The 18,086-nt window shown below is 57.0% G+C and overlaps 1 protein-coding gene across 2 annotated transcripts; it reads right to left on the minus strand.

Moving 5' to 3' along the window:
- Positions 1-514: 514 nt before the first annotated feature.
- Positions 515-16,641, minus strand: TMEM240 (transmembrane protein 240). Of its 2 annotated transcripts, XM_086476270.1 has the most exons (4): positions 16,585-16,641; positions 16,212-16,318; positions 3,979-4,187; positions 515-663 (listed from the first exon to the last, which is right to left on the minus strand). In XM_086476270.1, the coding sequence occupies exons 1-4, from the start codon at positions 16,639-16,641 to the stop codon at positions 515-517; spliced, it is 522 nt and encodes a 173-aa protein (XP_086332396.1). The 2 variants fall into 2 exon arrangements, with proteins under 2 accessions (XP_086332396.1, XP_009950928.1); XM_009952626.2 differs by lacking the exon at positions 16,585-16,641 and having other exon boundaries at positions 16,212-16,417.
- Between the last annotated feature and the right edge of the window lie 1,445 nt (positions 16,642-18,086).

Raw genomic sequence — 18,086 nt, forward strand, 5'->3', positions numbered from 1 at the left:
CATCCAAACCTGTGGCCAGCCAAGCCGTTCTAGCAACGGAAGGAACAGAGCAGAGCAAAACCAAGCCAAAGGACCAAAGAAACGGGGGACTTGAGCTCTTGGATGAGAAACTCTGCATCTTCTTCATGTTGTCCCACCTCCTTACCCTCGGCCAACATTCCCCGTAGGGTAGCTGGATGTGCAGGACAGCCGTGAATGCCAGGAAAAGGGGGTTGAAAGTATAATGCAAATCTCTTTTTTTTTTTTTTTTTTTTTTTTTTTGTTTGTCTGCTTTTTACATATGTACACAAGTCTGACAATAAAATGTGGAACACAGTGCAATGTCTTGGCTGCGTGGCATCCAGGACTGGCTTAGTTGTGCATCATGGTGTGCCACAGGGACACACGGGATGGGTAAGTAAAATTGTGTCCTCGGCTGGCTTCCACAGAGGAGCGAACTAGGAGCTGTTCCCCTGCAAGAAGAGCAAAGTCCTTTTTAAAACCTCACTGCAGTCTCTGGAGGGGAAGGCATTCCTCAGAGGTGCCGTGGGCTAGGGTGCCCGTTATGGTACAGCTTCTGTTTGATGTGCACCATGTTCCCAGTCGCCTCCTCGTACTGCCTGTGATGACGTTTTCTGAACTCCTTTAAGTTACAAAATTTTGGAATCCAAGACCAGGAATTGTCTGGAAGGCAGAAAGGAGAAGGAAGATGAGATGTTACAGGAATGGTGAGACCCATGTTCTCCTGCATGCCTAGCCCTGTTCCTGGCCTGCCCCACAGAAATCCAGCGCTAGTTATGGCCTCGGCAAGGCCACCCTTGAGGCTCCCCTTCAGGTCACCCTTGTTCCCCAGCCAGATTTCATGCCTTGGCTGTAGCCACAGCACTGCCCCTTCATCTCCTGGACTTGCAGCAGCCCGTGCCCTGAACACAACCAGCACATACCCACCCTTCGGACGCACCCTGGTTGTGCCCGCTGTAGGAACGGCTTGTTTCCAGAGAGGCACGGATGGGCTGCACCACCCCGTCGTGACAGCGAGGCTGGGAGTCAGAAGAGGCAAACTCCAGCTCTCTGCTCTCGGTAGGAACCAACTCCTTGCGATGAGCCCCCCATCCTCCAGCCTTCCTCGTGCCTTACTCACGCTCTGCATTCCGGGCTCGCAGCACGGGCCAGGGTCAGCAAAGGCAGTAACCTCACACTGATCTCTGCTAATCCGGAGCTGCTCTGGGGACCGAGCTGCCAGGGAAAGAGCAGCACACGCGCATCATCCCTGCTCAGCCCTGGCTCGCGGCTTCTGTCTTCTGGCGCCTTGGCCAATTTCACGCAACATCAGCACAAGCCACTTTCTGCCCCACAGCCAGTGCAGGCTGGACAGCATCATTTTATTTTTTTTTTTTTTTTTTTTAAATCCAGCATTTCAGCCCATGAACCTTTCCCTGGAGAAATGTTTCGGCTGCCATTCAGTTTTAGGAGAGCTTGGGGTCATCCCACCCAGAAATACTCATGGCGCAATGCCACAAGGGAGAATTTGAAAGTCCCAGAGAACGACAGATGGTGTGAAAGTTGAACTATTGCAACTAGCACGAGGTGGTGTGTGACTGCTCTGACCAGCTCTGACTGCAGCTACTACGAAGCGCAATCTGATGTCTGAGTTTCTATAGAATGTTTTCTATTTTAAGAAATCTCTTCCATCAGGAAGGAGCTATAGGTTATTCTAATAGACCGAAATTCAAGCTCATCAGGCCACAGCGTGACATTGAGTCACTGCTGAGTGGTACTCATGTATTTCAGGGAGGGCTCTACATTTTGTACCAGTACAGTATTTTGCATTACCCCTACCCCCATCTCTCATAGTCACGGGCACCATTTCTTTCTTTAGAAGGAAATTTTAGCTTAGGTGCTTGTTCCACAAAGAAACGGGTATCCTTTCTGCTTGCTGCCTCTAAAATGCCTAGATTCGCATCGCTGATTTGAATGAGCAGGAAATACCCAAAGGCTCAATGTTCATTATTCTGCTCCCTGTGATTTTTTCAGCCCGTCTTTAGCGAAATGTCCCCAGCACAGCCCACAAGCTCACTGTTTTCTCTTTGGACAGAGCAGTTCAAGGCATGTAAAAACCTTTACTGGGAAGAGACATCCTGTCCCACTGCACGGTACACACTGGAAACCTCACCTACAGCTTCGATGAGGAGGGCTCCCAGGGTCTCTTCTACCACCCATTTGACTGTGAGGCCACAGGGTTGTTACCAGAGGTGGGAACAGCGCAAGCACTCAGCTCTGGAACAACCAACGTGGTTCAAGAGTGGACTGGTCCCATGTGGCTGGTGCAGCACCGCCAAGACGGCACTAGGAGCCAGTGTCTCAGGCCAGAGGGGCTGGCAGGCTTCTGCATCATGGAAGGGGCACTGCCAAGGGGGTTGCTAAAGGAACCAAAAGCTGGGTGCAAATTAATCACAGAATCGTATCATAGAATGGTTAATGGTGATGGCGTTCGACTTCTGAAGAGATGTATCTGCACCCTTGGCCAGCCCCTTCTTAAAGCCTTAGCATATGCATACACAGGGAGAAAATTTAAAAAAAAAAAAAAAAAGAAAGAAAAAAGATCATTCAGCTTAAATACTAAATTAATTACTAGCATTACCCCCAATTACTAAAAATAAAAACCTATGCAGTATCCATTCCCAAGAAGGAAGGTTGGATGGCGATAACTCATCTGTAGCTCACTGCTCCGTAACGAAAGGCAACAGCTCTGGAGAACAATCTCGCTGTGCTCACTGCCGCCTCTCACCCAAGGACGGCTCTTGCCAGCCCTGCTGACTTCGTCAGCGGTGAGGAGATCACAGCCGCGGGTGGTCTGACCAACAGCAGGTGTCACGGCCCCAGGATTGGCTCGGTACCTTGGATCCCACTGGAACCTCTGACAATTAGCCTTCTGCTTGGGAAACAACAGCCACACAGCCTCCTGATTCAGAAGCTGCTCAGGCAGGCTGCTGGGGAGGGGTTTGGGAAGACTGATGAGAAATTAATATCATTTTGATCTGAGTTTTTAGATAGTCCACTTCCCTAATGAGAATTTCTTACAGATAAATCTTTCTCTTGCTCATTTTCCTTTTCCTCAGAGTCGTAATTTAACCGACACCATCAGTCAGAGTTGGAGAGACTGGGATTCGTAGGTACACTGTTATGGAATTTCAAGTCATTCACTGTTTTAATAGTTTTTCTGACTTTTTTCTCCCCTCCAAAAATTAAAGCCCATGGGATGTCCACGCAGAGGGGCAGAGCAGGCCTCTGAAGCAGCATCTGTTGGCCATTCTCAGGATGTCACTTCAGGATGCTAAGTTAACCAGTCCAAAGACTAACTAGTAGGGCTAACGCTGTTCCCTGTGGGGCTGATGTCGCTACTGAAACACAACTGACACACCTGGAACAGCAACGAGGATGGGGAAACCTCAGCCGACGCGTCCCTGACACAGCACAGAAATGTCTGCCCCCGTCATCACGTTGTCACGGGTTTGTACAAACCCCGAGGGGCCGCAGGCCGTAAGCACGTGCCCGGCTGCACATCACACGCACAGGAAAATAAATAAATAAATAGATAAATAAATAAATAAATAAAAATTTCCAGATTTCAGGGAAGTTTGGTCTGGCCTGAAAAGGTTCTGCCCCCATCTGCAGACGTGCAGCCGCCACCTGCCAGCCTGCCTGCGGGTGAACATGTTGCTTTCCATCGAGCGCCCCTCTGCACCGACACACGCTTCACGCTTCCCAAAGCAGAGCTCCCCCCCCGCCCCCCGCCCCAAGGCCAGGATCCGCGGCTGGGTATCTCCACGAAAACATTCCTGCTCGTATAGAGAGGGCTGGGGTACGGCTGGTCAGGCCCGTGCCAAACCCACGTGGGACAAACGCTGCGAGACTCTCGACCTCCTCCCTCTCCACCAGCTTCAGAGGACAGGGCAAGGGATGGAGGAGGGAGAAGGGAGCCCATGGGGCTGCACTTACCATACCGTCGGCTAGTTCTCCAGGCTCGCACTGCGTAATGGAGAACCCCATCCATCCACACCAGAAACCAGCTTATACAAAAGCCCAGCAAAAGTCCCAGCATCAGATCAATCTCCTGCTTGGTTACATTGTCAGTCACAAAGTAATTCTCCGAGGAGTCCACCACTGACTGATCCCCGTCATACGGAATGACATAGTGGACATGATGCCTGTTGCAAGGAACAGAAACAGGGAAGAGCATCAGTGGAGAAAAGCACAGTGCGGTTGGTTTTTTTTTCCATCCAGCGCCTGCTCTTGTGGCCAGGGGCTGGTTTAACACCGTTCCTTCGAGTTTCTACCAACATCCCCAGGAGCAGAGGTGCTGCCTTGGCTTTTTTGTGCTTATGTCAGCAGAGGAATTGCCGGAAAGCGAGGCAGGAAAGCACAGAAACCTCAACCCGTGCCTGGAACTCGCGTCACATTCCCGACACAGGCTCCCTGTGCCTCAGTTTGCCACCTGTGAAACGGAAGATAACATTAAGGACAGCATGAGGCTGGAGCGGTCACCCCCTCCACGAGACGTCACGGGCAGCACCGCGTTCGTGCTCGCAGGCAGAGGTCGATAACACTTTGCTCCCGGGAGTGCACGCAGCCTGCGAGGGCAGCTGGGCAGCCCTGCGAGCGCAACCATCGCCTGCTGCCTCGCAGGGGTTAGGAAAGTCCTCCGCTGGGCGGCACCGCCAGCTTCCCCGGAGGTCTGCTGTTTTGCTTAATGTCCCATCTCCCCGAGTAAAACGAGAACCGTGTCTTTCGCGTACTAGAGCAGAGCGTGTTTACAGCCACGGAGAAGTGCTTGAAAGCACGCCTTGAAGTCATCCTCGGGCAGCAGATGGCAGAGACCCTGCAGCCCATCCCTCCTGGAAAAGTCCTGCAAGCTCTAAGGCCGCCTCAGGTTCTCTTCCTGCGGGTCCCTGGGGTGGTTCGGGGCGCGGGAAGGTCTCCCTCAGCCTCCTCAAGGAACAGGCAGCAATTCCTGCCTGTTGCAAATAGCGAGAACTCCGTCTCAGCGCAGGAGCAGCCAGCAAGCCTCCCCTGAGTGCCCCCAGTGCTGCCTGGGGTAAACGGCAGCTGCAGCTGAATCTCACAGCTCCCTCCTGCAGCCCTCCAGCTCAGGAAGGTCTCCCAGATGGACCCTGCTGGGTGCAGGATCTGCCAGCACCCTGCAGGCTGCCTCCCAACTCATCCCACCCCTCACCGCTTGCTGGGGACGCCGCCAGAAGCCTGACCTGACCTTGCATTGCAGCCAGACTCCCCCCCCCCTCCAAAAACAAAAAAGCCACCAGCGTAGCACTGACCCAAACGGCACAGGAGCGCAGCAGATGCCCTGCCTGCCAACGTGCGCCGCGGCATGCAGCAGGGAAGGGCTGCTGTGCCACAGGCTGCCAGCCTCCTTCGAGGGAGAGCGTGGACTCCGGAGCCTTCAGAGACTTCTGTCTCTCTCAGGGGTTCTGGAGAGGCTGGGTGGGTGATGCCAGAAGGGTGATGGGGTTCATTTGCGCAATGAGATGATGGAGGTCAAGCTCAGGATGATGCTGAACTGCTTGAAAGACCCTGGTTATCTTGGGGAAAGCAGGAAGACGGCAGGGATGGAGTGAGGGAGTTGTAGAGTAGAAAAAAAATAAAGCAGATCTGTGGGGGCTGAATGGGAGGGGACCAGCTGTGACAGGTGAGGCGAACATGCGGGATAGGAGCATCCCAGATGACGGGGGACGCAGGATGCAAAGCAAAACTGGAAGCAAGCTGCTCTGGAGCCTCGGCACCTGCTTTAAACGGCGCTTAACCATCCCTGAGAGCAGCCAGGAGCCATGAGGCTGCCCAGGCTCTGTGCTTCGCCATCCCGCCTCCTCCCACTGCCTGGTTTAGAGGCAGGCACTGCTTGGGCAGGTGCTGTCACTGCTGCCGAGGAGCCCAGGAAGGGCCGGCCAGCCCCGGCGAGGGGTGCTCAGCAGCCCCACGTGCCTGCCAGCCCCGCTGGCGTTGCACGCATCAGGGCACCACAACAGTCCCGGCGCCGCAGCTCGAGATGCGTCATCACCAGCGCTCCCAGCCCGAGGCCAGTTGCATGGGGTCTCCCCAGCCTTGCCCATCGCCACCAGCGTCGCCTACACTCCCGTCCCTCCCACATCCACGGACCCAGCCTTGCTCCCGCGTGCAGGAGAGGAGGCAATCGCTGGAGGCCTCTGAATATGCATGAGGTGCAGGTTGCTCAATAATCACGCCTGAGAAACGTCCAAATATTTACACAAACAAACCTCCACTCAAAGGAACCTACTGAAAACAGCCCTAATCTCAGCAACGGCTTAATGGAGGCCACCTGCACCAGAGGCACCAGTTCCTGGCAGATCACGGCACGGAAGGCTGGTGTAGAACCTGGCAGGCAGGGGGTGAAAAGGCTGTGTGGATGGGAAGCCCATCCAGCCACGCTCCCGCTGGCCAGGACTGCTCCCCGTTTGCCTTCCTCAAAGGCTCCAGTACTAGGGACCAGACTGGGGCAGTGGCAGAAAGGAGATGCATCCAGGCCAGCCCTGATGGCAGCTCAAAGCCACCTCAGAGGCTAAGGGCCGGCCCTGCTCACGCCTCCTCTTGCTGGTTGGTTTGCAACCAGGGTTTTTTCCACCCCTTCATTTGACTAGGGAAAAATCTAGGGGGCAGAGAGGGTGGGAGGGAGGGAGGCTCCCCAAAAGCACGTACTTACTCATGAATGGGAGGGCTCCCACTAATTTCATGAACACAGCCAAGCAGCTTTGCAGAAGGGGAAAAGGGAAGCCTCACACGGACCTCCCGTGTGCCTTGCTTTCCCAGTCACTGCCAGGGAGACCTGGCAGGTCCTTAACTTACTCCCTTTCGCTTCTTGCAGTACAGAAACAGCCGAAGGGCTGAATCCACAAACACCTCCAAAACCTAGACTCCTTGAAATGATCAAGAGCTCGAGGGCCTCAGCAGGAGCGGGTAAGTATCCGCTCTGCATCGCTGTGTCACAACCCCCCAGGGCTATCTAAAGCCTCCCCAGGCAAAGCATCACTGACACGCAGCCATCGCTGGGGTTGAGAGAAGCGAAACTTCCCAGACACGCCAAGGACAGACCCATCCCTAGGAAGCGAGTGCAGACCTCGCTCCACACAGGAGGTGCTTCTCACGGAGTTTCTCAGCCCTGTACCAGAACAGAGTCCTGGAGGGCACTCCTCCTCCCGCTGCCAAACATCCCCTGGCACTCAGGAGCAGGGATGTGCCTGTAGCACTCACATACGTGTGCTCCCACACACATGTAGAGCACGGCCAGCTCTGCAGTAACGTGGGACATAGCACTTTCCTCACGTGCTTCACAAGAGGTTTCTCCAGCCCCACAGCCTGCTTTCTTCTCTTCTCTGCTTGCAGGGCATCGAGGGAAGGGACACAGTCACCTCTTCCCTGCCTTGTCCCTCTCCTCGGCGCAGGCTGACTCTGCACACTGCAGTGGGATCTCCTCCAGCTCTCCTGGCTTCCTCTGGTCGTCACTGGGCTGAACGGCACCTTGGGGGCAGCAGTTATGGCCTGGCACTCCTTTGGGGTTTGCAGCTCCCTTTCCACATGCAGGGAACTCTCCCCAAAGCCCAGTAATTTCAGGGTCCAGACTCAGAGGTGAAGTCCTTGTTTCTGTCTGGTAGCTTCCCTAAAATAATCACAGAATAGCTGAGGCTGGAAGGGACCTCTGGAGGTCATCTAGGCCACCCGCTTGCTCAAGCAGGGCCACCCAGAGCCAGTTGCCCAGGACCACGTTCATGCGGCATTTAAATACCACCAATAAGGCCACCACCTCTCTCAGCGACCTGTCCCAGTGCTCCATCACCCTCACAGTGACAAAGGGTTTCCTGGTGTCCAGGCAGAACCTGCTGTGTTTCAGCTTGTGCCCACTGCCTCTGTCCTGTCACTGGGCACCACTGCAAAGAGCCCGGCTCTGCCGCCTTCACACCCTCCCCTCCCCTATTCAGGTACGTTGATAAGATCCCCCTGAGCCTTCTCTTCTCCAGGCTCCATGGCACAATGAGTCTGGGTCTGTAGGTCATTCAGATCTAGAGGATGCGGGTGGCGTGGGGCAGACGGAACAACATAACCAGGTCTGGGATGCAACTGAAGTTGGCAACAACTACTGTTCTCAGCACAACCCCTCGGATGTGACTGCACCACCCTCTCCGCACACCCGTGAGCCATAGGGCACATCTCAGGCGGACAATGGAGGGAGGAAGCTCCAGGAAAGGATGGCTGGTTGGCCCTTTCTCACTGTTCACGTGCGGGCTGGGCCTAGGCACATAAAGTGGCCATCGGCTTCCAGCATTCCATAAGGAGGGATTTGGTCCTCGCAGTATCCCTGTGCCAGCCCTTGGCCTGTTCAGCCTGAAGTGCTGCGGGACAGTCGTGTCCCAGAAGAGAAAGGAGTCAGTCCTGTTGTATGGTGAGCCACCAAGAAGTCCGAAGGGGATTCATGGCGGGAGCAAAAAGCAACAGAGAGCAAAAAACTTTCACCTATCCGGATTTGGCAACTTAATTTTCCAAGTATCAGAAATCAAAGTCGGATCCCAGGGGCAAATTTCCTTAAAAGAAAAGCCTCCTGTCGCTAAAGCACCCCAGGAAAGCACTTGAGGCCCCTGCACCGCTGCCTTCCAGGCAGGTTTTGGGAACCCTGAGTTACCAGAGTAGTTCTATGGAGATGCCAGTGCTAGGTTTCCACTCGGCAGCGTTTTCTCTCTGGAGGGTTTAGCAAGGCGCAGGGAAGATGAACAGTGCAACCACTGGGAGAGTTGGGCTGCAGGGATTTTTGTGCTTTGGCTTAACAGGCTTGAGCGGCGCCACTGAGATGGGGAGGAGAACAGGGACGGACCCCCAGAAGTTTTCTGTTGCAGCTCAAGTCCTTGGGGACGTTACGGGAGTGATTCAGAGCCACTGGCACATCAGCACAGCACGTTATTAATAGTGCACAAAGGTCCAGGGTCCCCACTGCATATCGAGGGAATTGGAAACTGGAACATGGCCTGGATGGCTCTGGGGGCTGGATCCAGTGAGGGAATGTATCACCTCCAAGCTGAGCATATTGTGGGTGCAACAAGCCACCACCAGCTGCACACCTCTGCACCTCCAGGGAGGGCAGACAGTGCTGGAGGCCAGGTTCTGGCCGGGCAGCTCCTCAGAGCAAATGCTTTTGGCCAAACCTTGGTTTCGGAAACGTGGCTGCCCAGGGGCTGGCATAACCCTCCAGCCAATGACTGTTTCACCAGCCAAAGACCTTTGAGAAGAGACGAAAGTCTCCTTCAGCCCTGCGTCACCTTAGCCAGCAGTCAGGTGACGGGGTGTGAGGACCCTGGGGTGCACAGCACCCTCAGCTCTCAGAGAGCTGTCACAAAGCACATGTGGCCCTCAAAAGGCAAACCCATGTCCTGACCACGTCTCTTTACAAGAAAAAGATGTACCAAATAACCCGAGGGCCAATTCCTGGGGCGTTCAAGCTGGTATCAGTTGTCACAACAGATCCAGGCCAAATTATTCCTGCTAGGTGAACCGCGCGCCGCCTCCCTTCGTGTGCCTTGTGCTTTCAGCCACACCTAACAGCTAAGGCCAGCCTTGCTGTGGTGGAGCTTCCACGGGAAGCAGATGGAATTGTAGGAAAAGGAATAGACCCACACTTCAGGCCAGAAACACCCTCGGAAGCAGGAGGGTCTGGCGATCGCCAGCCGCCGCTCTCCTGAAGCAAGCGAGAGACTGGATCTGCTGGTCCGTCCCCAGCTAGACGGCGCCTGGCTCAGGTGGGGAACTGAAGCTGCTGCACAAAGGGAGCACAGTGGCTGTGGCTGTGCACTGTGGGCTTCAGCTGTAGCATCCCTGCCCCCTTTCCCAGTCTTTGTGAGAAAGGGGGAAGACCTCCTCCTCTCCTCCCTCCCAGGGCGAGCAGTGCAGCGGGCTGGAGCAGAGCCTCGGCCAGCACGGCTGCGAAGTTTCACTACCGAGCTGCCCAGAGCGCTATTGTCCCTTCCAGTGACCTTGCGTGTGTGCTGGCTGCTGCAGCCAAAGCACCGCACGGGAGCCTCCAAAAAATCGCCGCTGATGTGTCGGTTTTAAATGCGAAGAGCCCGTCGCTGCCTCTACACATCCTGCCCCACGTCCCCCCTCGCTGGGGATGTCGAAGGCTGATGCTCCGGCTCAGCTTGGCTCCCTCCCGGGCAGGTGTCGGTCTCAGTCGGTAGCAGACATGTCACATCTCCCAGGCTCACGCTGTAGCTGTCACAACCTGGCTGGATTGACCCATTCCCCACCTCCAGCTGCAGCAGGATTCGGGGGAACACGGCTTATCCTGCCTTGCTGCCCAGCCCAAGGGGCTGCAAGCAGGGCTAGAAGGAGGCAAAGAGCCCCCCCTCCCCCGGTCTGCATCCCTCGCTGACCTTGCAGCCTCTCCCCAAACGTGCCCAGTGCCTCGCAGAGCCATCGCCATCCAGACCCGCGTGGATGGCACCGCTGCGCAGGGAAAAACGTCTCCCTGGGTCCCTTCCCACTGCAGCAGCCACCAAAAGCCCACGGAAGCCCTGGTGGTCTCCAGCACGGGGCAAAGAGCACTCCCAGCCTCCCAGCACATCCAACAGAGGATCTGGGGACAGAGAGGTTTGACATCTTTTCCAGGGAAGGAGGAAATAGCAAAAAACATACTCGCTGCGTACCTCCCGACAGCAGTGACGCTAGCCTGGGGCAAGCACTGGTCTGTCCCTCCTCTGAGCGTGGAGGGCAGCATTTGGCCCCCTCACGGACCGAGCCCAGTGAGCAGCATTATTCGAACCCGTGCTGCCACGAGACAGCACTGCTCCAGCACCACTGGCCATCCTCCCTGGTCACTGGTGCTGCCAGGGACCCCAGCACCAGGGCAGAGCTCCAGCCAGCAGCCATCTCACCCATTTCCACCCAGTGCCCAGCCACTCTCCTGGGAAGCAGCCCATCGCGCTGCAAGGGCTCCGTGCACACCAGTCGCTCGGGAGAGGTCCAGCATAGCCTTGCCCTGAGACTTTCCCTCCTGGATCAGAGCCTAGCGAGAGAGCAGGGCTGAAGCATCCCTCAGGAAGAGCTGACTTGAGGGTTGGCCAGGCCCCCAGCTCCGCTGCGGGGTGTTGGCGTTCAGGTGAGGCTGACGCTCCTCTCAGTCCTTTCTAACCCTGCTCACGGAGAAACTTTGCCTGGGAGGGAAAGACTTCACCCAAGGTCACCCAGAAGGTCAGTGGAAAGGAGAATACATGCCAGAGCTCCTGAGGGCCCTGTCCTTTCCCAGACAGGGAACTTCCAAGCCCTCCAGGCTGTTTTGACGGGCCCTCGCTCCATGTAGGTGTCATCTGTCCTCGCCAACTCACCCTGTCTCCACAGACGCCCTTTGGTGTTTTTCCTTTGCATGACATCACCCAGCTCCTGATCCGCTGCCAGCTCTCTGCTTCCAGAGAGGACCCTTTACTGGCTGGGACGGACATTTGGGCTGGGGCAGTGCCACACTCCTGCAGTCCTCCACAGCCCTGCTTCTCCCCTGGGAAGAGGTACATCCCAAGGAGGTAGAACCAGAGGGGCTGGGCTGCCTGCTTGCAAGCTGGCCCCAACACAGTGATTCGGACAACCTGAATTATCTCTACGTGCTGAGGACAGAGAGTGCCAAACTCCCCCAGCGATCTGCTCCAGCGGGCGCATTCCTGCGTGGCACCAACAGGAGCCAGCAGGGGCGTAAGTGTGGCTGTCACCCCTTCTTCCTCCAGCAAGAAGGCAGATGTTAAGAGAGGAACGGTCCCTGTCGTACCAGACACGTCAGCGCAGGCTCAGTATCGGCACCAGGTGCCAGGGCCAGCCCTGTCTCTCTGCTGACGTTCTCACTCCATGCACCATCACGACACCAGCTTCCCTTCCCAAGGAGCTGGCAGGACTGTTTTCCCACTGAACAGCTGTAGGTGTGCGCTCTGACTGGCCTCAGGGGCTCTGGCAGCTTGGCCCTCCTTGGCTCTAGTGCTGCCAGTAAGGCAGCCGAGCGGGAAAGCACCGGTCCAGCCCAACAGCAACACCCCACCTGCACAGATGAGTCCATCTGCTCCCACCCACAGCCCAGAGGGCCACCCGTCTCCGCGCGGAGAGCAGGACTGCTCCTACGGCCAAGGCACCGTCCAGCCCAGGCTCGGCGGACGCCGCCACGTAACAGACCGCAAATGCGCGTCAGCCTTGGCCACCCATTTTGTTGCACCGGGCAGGGGAGAAGGGCGGCTTACATGGGCAACCCCAGACAGCATCCCCTCCCAGCACCACCCAGCCGTGGGGTCCAGGCCCTGCGGCCACCGGCAGGCACCAAAAGCTGTGCACAACACAGCCTTCGCAAGCGCCCTCTCGGTTCTCCTGTGCCCAGCGAGAGGCCACGACTCCCTTCTGTCGCCACAGACCTGAGAAGCACCTGCCAAGGCCCAGCACAGCGAGGGCACTCTTGCCTCGACAAATTGCTGCCTTGCTTTTGTGGCACAAAGCGACGAGCAACAGCTTCAGCCTCAAACAGCCCCAGCGACCCCGACCCCGCAGGGGTGTGCACAGCGAGGGTGGAGCAGTGCCAAGTGTCCGGCGCTCAGCAGCGCCTGAAGATGGGGCTGGTTTTCTCCCCCAAATGTCTTGACCCCAGTGACTCTCCACAGTCACCGCTAACACACCGAATGCTCGGGAACATGGGGAGGAAAACCCCACAAATACAGTCCCCAGCTGCAGGGAATGAGGCCCTTTCTCTGAGGCGGAGGGTATTTCGGGAAGAAGCACGCAGGGTGCCATAAGCTATCACCCCCTTTCATTTGCCGACCTTTTTGCTCGGCCCAGCCCCCCACGGGGAGGAGAACAGGCAGAGTCCAGGCACAGACACATCACTGCCCATGAGGAGAGACCCCAGCCCCAGCCTCCACGCAACCCGAAGAGTTACAGTCTCTGCCTTGCTGGCCACGCACGCCGGCGACTCTAACGAGCCCAGAGCCACCAAGATGGGGGCAGAGCCTGGGGCACCCTGGGGTACGGCTCGTACTGCTGCCTGCCAGCCTCCCACCAGAGCCCAACACCGCAAGGAGACGCGTCCCAGCCGACCCTCCCCAGGGAGCAGAAAGGGTGGACAGAAACAAGCGTGGAGAGGGAGCTGGAAGTCCAGCCAGGTCCCCATCCCACTGCCAAGGGAGCGGAGACCCAGGCTGCAGATGCACTGACGGCACACCTCTGCCTTCGCCCTGCTGTGCTCCAAGCCAGGAGCCAGACGCCCAGGGCCGCCTGCAGTCTTCCCAATCTTCTGGCTGGGAAGGGCACTCCAGCATCCAAGAGCGGCTGGGAGAGCCAGGGGCTGAATCTGGGCTTTTTCCCTGGAGCCGTGCAGGGATGCGGTGGGACCTAGAGGCCTGGGAGGGGCAGAGCACAGAGCCCAAACTCCCCCGGCACGCCTGGCTTCAGCCTGGCACCCAAGACACACGCACGGAGTCGCCGCGGGCAGCCCTCGCTGCCCACAGCCGTCGCCAGCAAGGCAACGGTTCCCACCGGCCACGTAAGGTCAGGGCAGACCCTGATTCCCCCTGGAGAGCACGTCCTGCTGTACAGTGGATGCCCGAGGCCAGCTACTCACAGCCCAGCCTGGGGTGTTCAGACACGGCAGATCGTTCCTGGGGACGGGGTCCACTCTGATACCCTGAGGAAGGCTACGACTAGGACGGGAGAGTGGAAGAAGGAAAACATTTCTGAAGGAAGGAGTTGGGGTGACGGATGCTACAACCTAGGCTAGGGCAGGAGGGGAAAACAGTAATCGCAGCAGCTCAGCCTATTGCACATCAATCTTCACTTCTTCCAGTCCCTCCTTCCCTTCCATTGCTGCACCATTTCCCCCATTCCTCCCTGCAACACACTGAACTGCAGCCAGTTCCCTCCTCCAAGGACTCCCTTTGGTTACTCCTTTATCAATCCCTGGTACCACTGTTCACAACGTGCTCCAGGATGCATCCTCGCCCAGCGCGAGGCAGAACTGCTCGTGGCTCGTGCTACGTGCCCTGAAGGCCTGCACTCGGAGCACTTGGACAGCTGACAGCAAGGACCAGGCTCAGTCATCATCACCCGCCTTTTAAATCAGAGAACTCGAAACACTGGCAGCAGGTCAGGGCTCACGGAGAGCAGGTGAGGATCAGGATCACAGCCCCAACCTTAGCGTGAGGCCGCACGAAGCCCCACAGTACCGGGATGCTTTGCACAAGTGTCTCCTACATCAGAGCACGAACGCGTCGAGGCCAATGCTCACGCACAGCAAGAGCCCGTGCCCAGGAGCAGAGACCAGTATGCTATTTCTGTGGGCAAGAGCCATCGCTTCTCCATACCTAAGGCAGCTGGTAAACGTCCGCTTTTTTGCCTCCTCTCAGATCCATGCTTGACAATTTGGAAGCTGTTTTGTGCACTTTCTAAGAAATGACCTGAGTGTGTCTGGGGAGAGTGCCATGGCTAATTTATCTGCCTCAAGAGCATCTCTGCAGACATACAGTTAGAGGAGAGAGGAGTGCCCCTTCCACCTTCTCGGGCTTGGGCAGAAGGGACACTGCCAACACTACCAGTGAGACCTGACACTCCTCAGTCACCCCAGATGACGTTAAAGTCTATTACCAGCAGTCAATTTTCACCACCGCTGAACGCAACTGTGACAAGTATAAAGAAAAATTGGTCGAAGAGGCAGAGGAAAACTCTTAAACTAGTGAAAAACATCAAGAAGAATCAAAAAAATTACCTAAGAAAAAGCCAACCCTTGCCAAAAAATGTCAAAGACACTGTGGACGTTTCTTGTCCACAGTCTTCCTAATTGACCTTAAGGCAGAGGTGCCCAAGGAGCCAGGCAGTGAGGGTCTGCTTCCTAAATCGCTCAGGGCCTGGCTGCACGTGGCCCTAGAGGTGCTGCCTGTACCTTCTTCGCTGTTCTGCCACAGAGGTCTGAGGAAGAGCCGTGGGGGGAAAGGTAATGATCGCCTTCGGTGGATGAAGCAGAGTGGAAGGGCATCGCGGTTCCCCTTCGCTAAGCCACGCGCATCCCACTTTCAGCTCAGCTTCCACACCAGGGCCACCAGAGGGATGGGATGCCTGGGAGGCAGGATGCAGCTGGCTCCAGAGGCAGCTCAAAGAGCAGTAAAGCTCAATCCAAACGTCGGATGTGACAGGGGAGGGCTCCCCCAGCATGTCCTTTAGCTGGCACAGCCTCATGCTGCTTTACTCCCCCACAGACAAGAAACTCTCCAGCAGGCAGTGAGTAACCAGGCACAGGAGGGGAACGGGGGCCTCTAGGAGTGCAGGACAAGGATCACCAACAACAGTCCCATGGAGAAAAGAGAGATTCACCTCCCCAAAACTCAGTCCCAAGGCTCCATCACAGAGAGCGGCCAAAGCCCGGTTACAAGCTGAGCACCTCGGCAATTACACACGACACAAGAAATGCTACGTTGCTTGGGAGAATTAAGCACCACCAAACAGCCATGGAGAGAGGTCGGTATTTGTCCAGTCACAAACTTGTACACAGCAGAGGCGTTACTCCTGGCACTGAACCCACCCCGACGCTCCCAGCTTGCTCCACAAAAGCACAGACCAGCTACCTCGGTGTGCTCCGTCCAGCAGCACAGCAACTCTCAGGAGAAAAGCCACAGAGAACTAAAAGCTGACCAAAGACCACAAAGCCTCAAAGTGACACTTTGTCCTAGACAGCAACACTCCTTCCTGGACACAGATCCTCTCGGTTCTCCAAACCCCATTCCGTTTGAGCCACACAACCACTGACTGCAACACCCTGGACCACAAACACACCGAGAAACAACACACACAGCCCAGTGACAACAAAGGCAAAACGGCAAGCGTTTAAACGAAAGTTACTCACTTTCCCAGGGCTCGCAGATGCATACACACAAGCATGCACACAAAGGAAAACGGACTTCCAGGCCCACAGAAAACTCTTCTTCCGGTAAAACAAACAAACAAAAAAAACCCAAACCCAAACCACCCCGTGTTCATGCAGGAGCTACCGAGGGAGGTGAGACACGGCCAGAATGCACAAATGGTAGCCCAGCCAGCAGCCCCCTGCTGCTGGCCACCACCTCACTGTGCCTTTCCCGTGAGATGAGGTGGGAAGGGGCTGGGGGGGGGGGGACAGGACAGGTGAGGGACATCTTACGCAGGTAACTTACCTTCCACAGTTGCAGTGACAAACTCGGTCTTCCCCTCTCAGATGCGGTAAGATGTAATTGTGAAATCTGTCCAACAACGCATTCATGTCCATCAAGCAAGCTATTGCCTGTAAGAGCCCATAACCAAGGCATCTGGTCAACTCTGGATGATGGAATAAAACATTGACTCTAGTTTGATTGCCAAAGACTGAAGCAGTCATAAAGAAAATAATCTTCGGTGTCTAATGGGGCAGACACACACGCACACACACGCGCACACACAGAGGGGCACAGGCTAAGGGACAGCGCGGGGGGCGGGGGTGGTGGCGGCGGTGGTGGTGGTGGTGGGGTGTGTGGGGGAATGGAGGGGAGGGAAATAAGCAAAATCTCTTACCATAACGATAGAGGCGCCCAGGATCATGAAAATCATGGTGTTTGCATTCATGGACATCAATAGGGAATTGCCAGCGGTCGGGTCCGTCCGCCCCCAGCCCGCGGTGAGCGAGCGGCGGCCGCGCTATTCCGCAGAGCTCAGCCCGGGGCGCATCGCGCTCAGCGCCCGCACGCTGCGGTGCGGCGGGGGGCGGCGGGGCGGCGGGGCGCCCCCCGCACACACACACGCACTCCCCCGTGCCGGGGATGCCTCGGGCTCCCTCGCCCTGCCCGTTTTATTATTTTATTTTTCTAGGACGAATGTGATAGGTAAAAAAAAAAAAAAAAAAAAATTAAAAAAATTAAAAAAAATAAAAATAATGGGAAAAAAAAAATATACAAAATTCTCGATATCCCCCGGCCTCTCCCCGGCCTCAGCCGAGGGAGGTGCGCCACGTCTCCGGGAGCGGGCACACACCGCCACAAGCACAGCCCTTCATGCAGCAACTGGAAAGCGAGCCAGCCAAAACCGGGGGGGAGGCTGGGGGAGGAGGAGGAGGAGGAGGAGGCAGGCTGCAAAAAATCACCCAGTCCGGGGGGAGCCTCATTGCAATCCTCTTCCTCGACCCTCCCCCCCACCCCCCCCAAAAAAAAAATCACCCCCCTCCCCTTCCCGATCGGTGCAAAAAAAAAAAAAAAAAAAAAAAGGTGAGGAAAAAAAAAACCAAAACCAAAGCTCAAACCAACCCCCTCCCCTAAAAATAATAAAAAAAACCCCCAACCGAACAACCCTCCTGGCTCAGGGCTGCGTGTCCCCGCTGCTCGGCTCCGGGCTGGAAGCCCCCGGCCCAGCCCCTCCCGGAGCCCCGGGTGGCTCCGCGCCGGCGGCTCCGCACGGGGAGGGGAGGGATGCGGGATGCAGCAGCGGGGAGATGCGCCCAGGCAGAGCCGGCCGCCCCCTCCCCACCCCGGGCATTTACCTACGTGGGGAGGCGCTGCTCCGGGAGCGGCTCATTGCGAGCGGCGGCGGCGGCTCTGCGGACCTGCCCTTGCGGGGCTTCCCCCCGCCTCGCAGCCGCACGTTTTTCCCCAGCGAAGCCCCGGCCCCGGCGCTTGGCCGCGTTTGGAGTCCCACACGCCATCCTCACCCCGCCCTTCCTCCCGCCCGTCCTCCTCGCATCCCGCTGGGAAAGCCCCCCCCCCCCCCCCCCCCTCCTCCCACTCCCACCCCCACCCCCCCGCAGGGGGTGGGGGGACGGCGGCTTCGGTCGGAGCAAGGTGGGGGGGGGGGGGGGGTCCGGGGTGGGGGGGTGGGATGGGAGCCCCCAACTCCGTCGCGCACCCCGTGTTTCCCACGGCACCTCCCTCCGCCGGCTGCTTCCAGCAACGGCCTCTCCTGGGGGGTCCCCCCTCAGCCCTTTGGTCCCCCCCAGCCCTTTGGTGTGTCCCCCCCAGCCCTTTGGTGTCCCTCCCCCAGCCCTTTGGTGTCCCCCAACTCTTTGGTATCCCTCTCCCAGCCCTTTG

The sequence above is a fragment of the Leptosomus discolor genome, chromosome 20 (assembly GCF_034619465.1).
Source record: "Leptosomus discolor isolate bLepDis1 chromosome 20, bLepDis1.hap2, whole genome shotgun sequence".
NCBI classification, from domain to species: Eukaryota; Metazoa; Chordata; class Aves; order Leptosomiformes; family Leptosomidae; genus Leptosomus; species Leptosomus discolor.

What these genes read in the sequence shown, in the direction of transcription:
- TMEM240 (XM_009952626.2), bottom strand. Translation starts at nt 16,411, where the DNA reads ATGACTGCTTCAGTCTTTGGCAATCAAACTAGAGTCAATGTTTTATTC. An exon ending in TGTCACTGCAACTGTGGAAG is followed by an intron (nt 4,188 to 16,211) that starts GTAAGTTACCTG and finishes TCCTTGCAACAG; the next exon opens with GCATCATGTCCACTATGTCA. An exon ending in GAGAACTAGCCGACGGTATG is followed by an intron (nt 664 to 3,978) that starts GTAAGTGCAGCC and finishes TCTGCCTTCCAG; the next exon opens with ACAATTCCTGGTCTTGGATT.